This window comes from Tupaia chinensis, unplaced genomic scaffold (assembly GCF_000334495.1).
Source record: "Tupaia chinensis unplaced genomic scaffold, TupChi_1.0 Scaffold144255_1, whole genome shotgun sequence".
Taxonomy (NCBI): Eukaryota; Metazoa; Chordata; class Mammalia; order Scandentia; family Tupaiidae; genus Tupaia; species Tupaia belangeri.
In genome coordinates, this window is record NW_006204113.1 from 1,753,931 (window position 1) to 1,755,718 (window position 1,788).

Genomic DNA, 1,788 nt, shown 5'->3' on the forward strand with positions numbered 1-1,788 from the left:
CCAGGGAAACGATGGGAGTCAGAGATGGGGCCCCAGCCGAGACACTCCTCCCAGCCTTTCCTCCTCCCTCTTCCTAAGAGCCACTCTTCAGTGCTTCCCTTCTATTCAAAAGGAAGTTCTGGGGTTAGGGGGTTGGGGTCAGGGTGCTGTCCCCTCATCCCCTGTCCTCTCCTTTCCTTCCAGTCCCACCCCAGCTGCTCTATTGGCAAAGCCACTTGTCACCTCAGACACAGCGGCCTGAAACTCCTAGTTGCTAGGCAACCCCATCTCCCTGGCCACCCCCTCCTGTTGCCATGGCTTCCATGACTGAGAGGGTAGCTGGCAGAGGGGAGCGCAGAAAGGTTAGACTGTGAAAGGACTTCCTGGAGCAGGGTGAGAGACGCCTGGCTGGGTGGGGGGCGACTTGGGAGGGAGGAGATGGGAGAGGCTGCTGGCTGCATCTTTGGAAAAGCCACCAGACTGGTGAGGGTAGGGTCATAGAATTTTAAGCAGTTAGAGATTCTGCCTAGGAAGGAAAGGGTGCTCCAGGAGAGACAGGAGGCTGTTCTCTGGGGATCCTTCAGTCCGGAAGCATGGTTTCCCCAGTCACGGGATCTGGGCCTAAGGAGGGGCTGTGTGGGGTTCCCATCATGGCCAGTGGAAGTAGTTGTCCAAATGGGAAAATCGACATGTGCACCCCCTAACCACTCCTACATCCTCACACTCAGAATCTGTCCCTTGATCAGCTGTACCTGAGGGCCCTGGGGGCCTCAGGTCTGAGGGACCGAAGGAATTACTCACCTGCCAAGGGGTGCTGCCCCCAGGCCAAGGCTGTCCTCCGAATGGCAGGGGCTAGGGGGCGCCCTTCCTGGGGCCAGCTTGGCTGCAGCCTCTGCCTCCTCCTCCTCCCCTCTCTGTGTCCAAGGACCATCAGCAGCAGAGCTGGTACCAGAATCCGGTTCGAGGGGGGCAAGTGGGGCGGGAACAGGTGGATCGGGCCGGGGAGCAGGAGGTTGGGGAGGCAGCTCGAAGGTGAAGAAGGGGCTCTGGGTTGGGCCGGGTGAGGCCAGGGCCTCCAGCGAGGCGAGGCTGGTATAGGAGGTGCCCTTGGCCCGGTGTGACTCCAGGATGGCTTCAAACACACAACTGAAAGAGTCAGGCCCATCAGCAGAGGGACTGGTCCCAGGCAGAAAGGGCACGGGAGACTTGAGAGGCCCAGCATGAGGCATCCGGCTCCCTGGTCTGTGGGGGCAGGGAGAATCTGATCAGGGGCCCAGAGCACAGGTCCTGGACAGGATTTCATTGAACTCTCACACCGACTCTGTTAAGGGGATTATCATTCTTTCACAGGCTCCCACCCCCTAAAAAGAGAGCTGGCTGGGTAGAGAGGCCAAGCTATTCCTTGGGAACCCTGGCCCTACCCGTCCCCAGCACCCAATCTCCTCTTCCTTTCCCTCCCCCCTGTCTAATCTCCCCTTCTCCCCCTTTTCCCTGATCCGCTTCCCTCCTGCCATCCAATTTCTATTTCTGGCAACATCTTAGGAGAAGATGAGGCTCCAAGCTGCAGTGGGGTGTGAGACAGAAAGGAAAGCCCCCACACTCCCTACTCTCCTTCCAGGCAGGACCCGGGCTGGACTGGTGCTCCCGTGCCCCAGGCTTGGTTCTGGCCTTTAGTCCCTCACCCTGCCCCTGTCCAGCCAGAACTCCTTGCCTCCTCTGTCCTGGCTTCCCCTGACCCTCCCGGGTTCCTGCTGGTCTCCCACATCCCCACAGTTCTGCCAGGCCTCAGGCCTCTGCCTGAAATTCCTG

General features: G+C 59.7%; 1 protein-coding gene across 8 annotated transcripts in view; it reads right to left on the reverse strand.

The window, feature by feature from the left end:
• The window catches only part of PSD (pleckstrin and Sec7 domain containing), a 17,745-nt gene that overhangs the window by 10,910 nt on the left and 5,047 nt on the right, over positions 1-1,788 (reverse strand). For all 8 annotated transcript variants that reach the window (XM_014583340.2, XM_014583339.1, XM_006166356.3 and 5 more), the window contains one exon: positions 781-1,221. In XM_014583340.2, the coding sequence (XP_014438826.1) occupies positions 781-1,221 (441 nt within the window). The remainder of the gene's footprint in view (positions 1-780; positions 1,222-1,788) is intronic.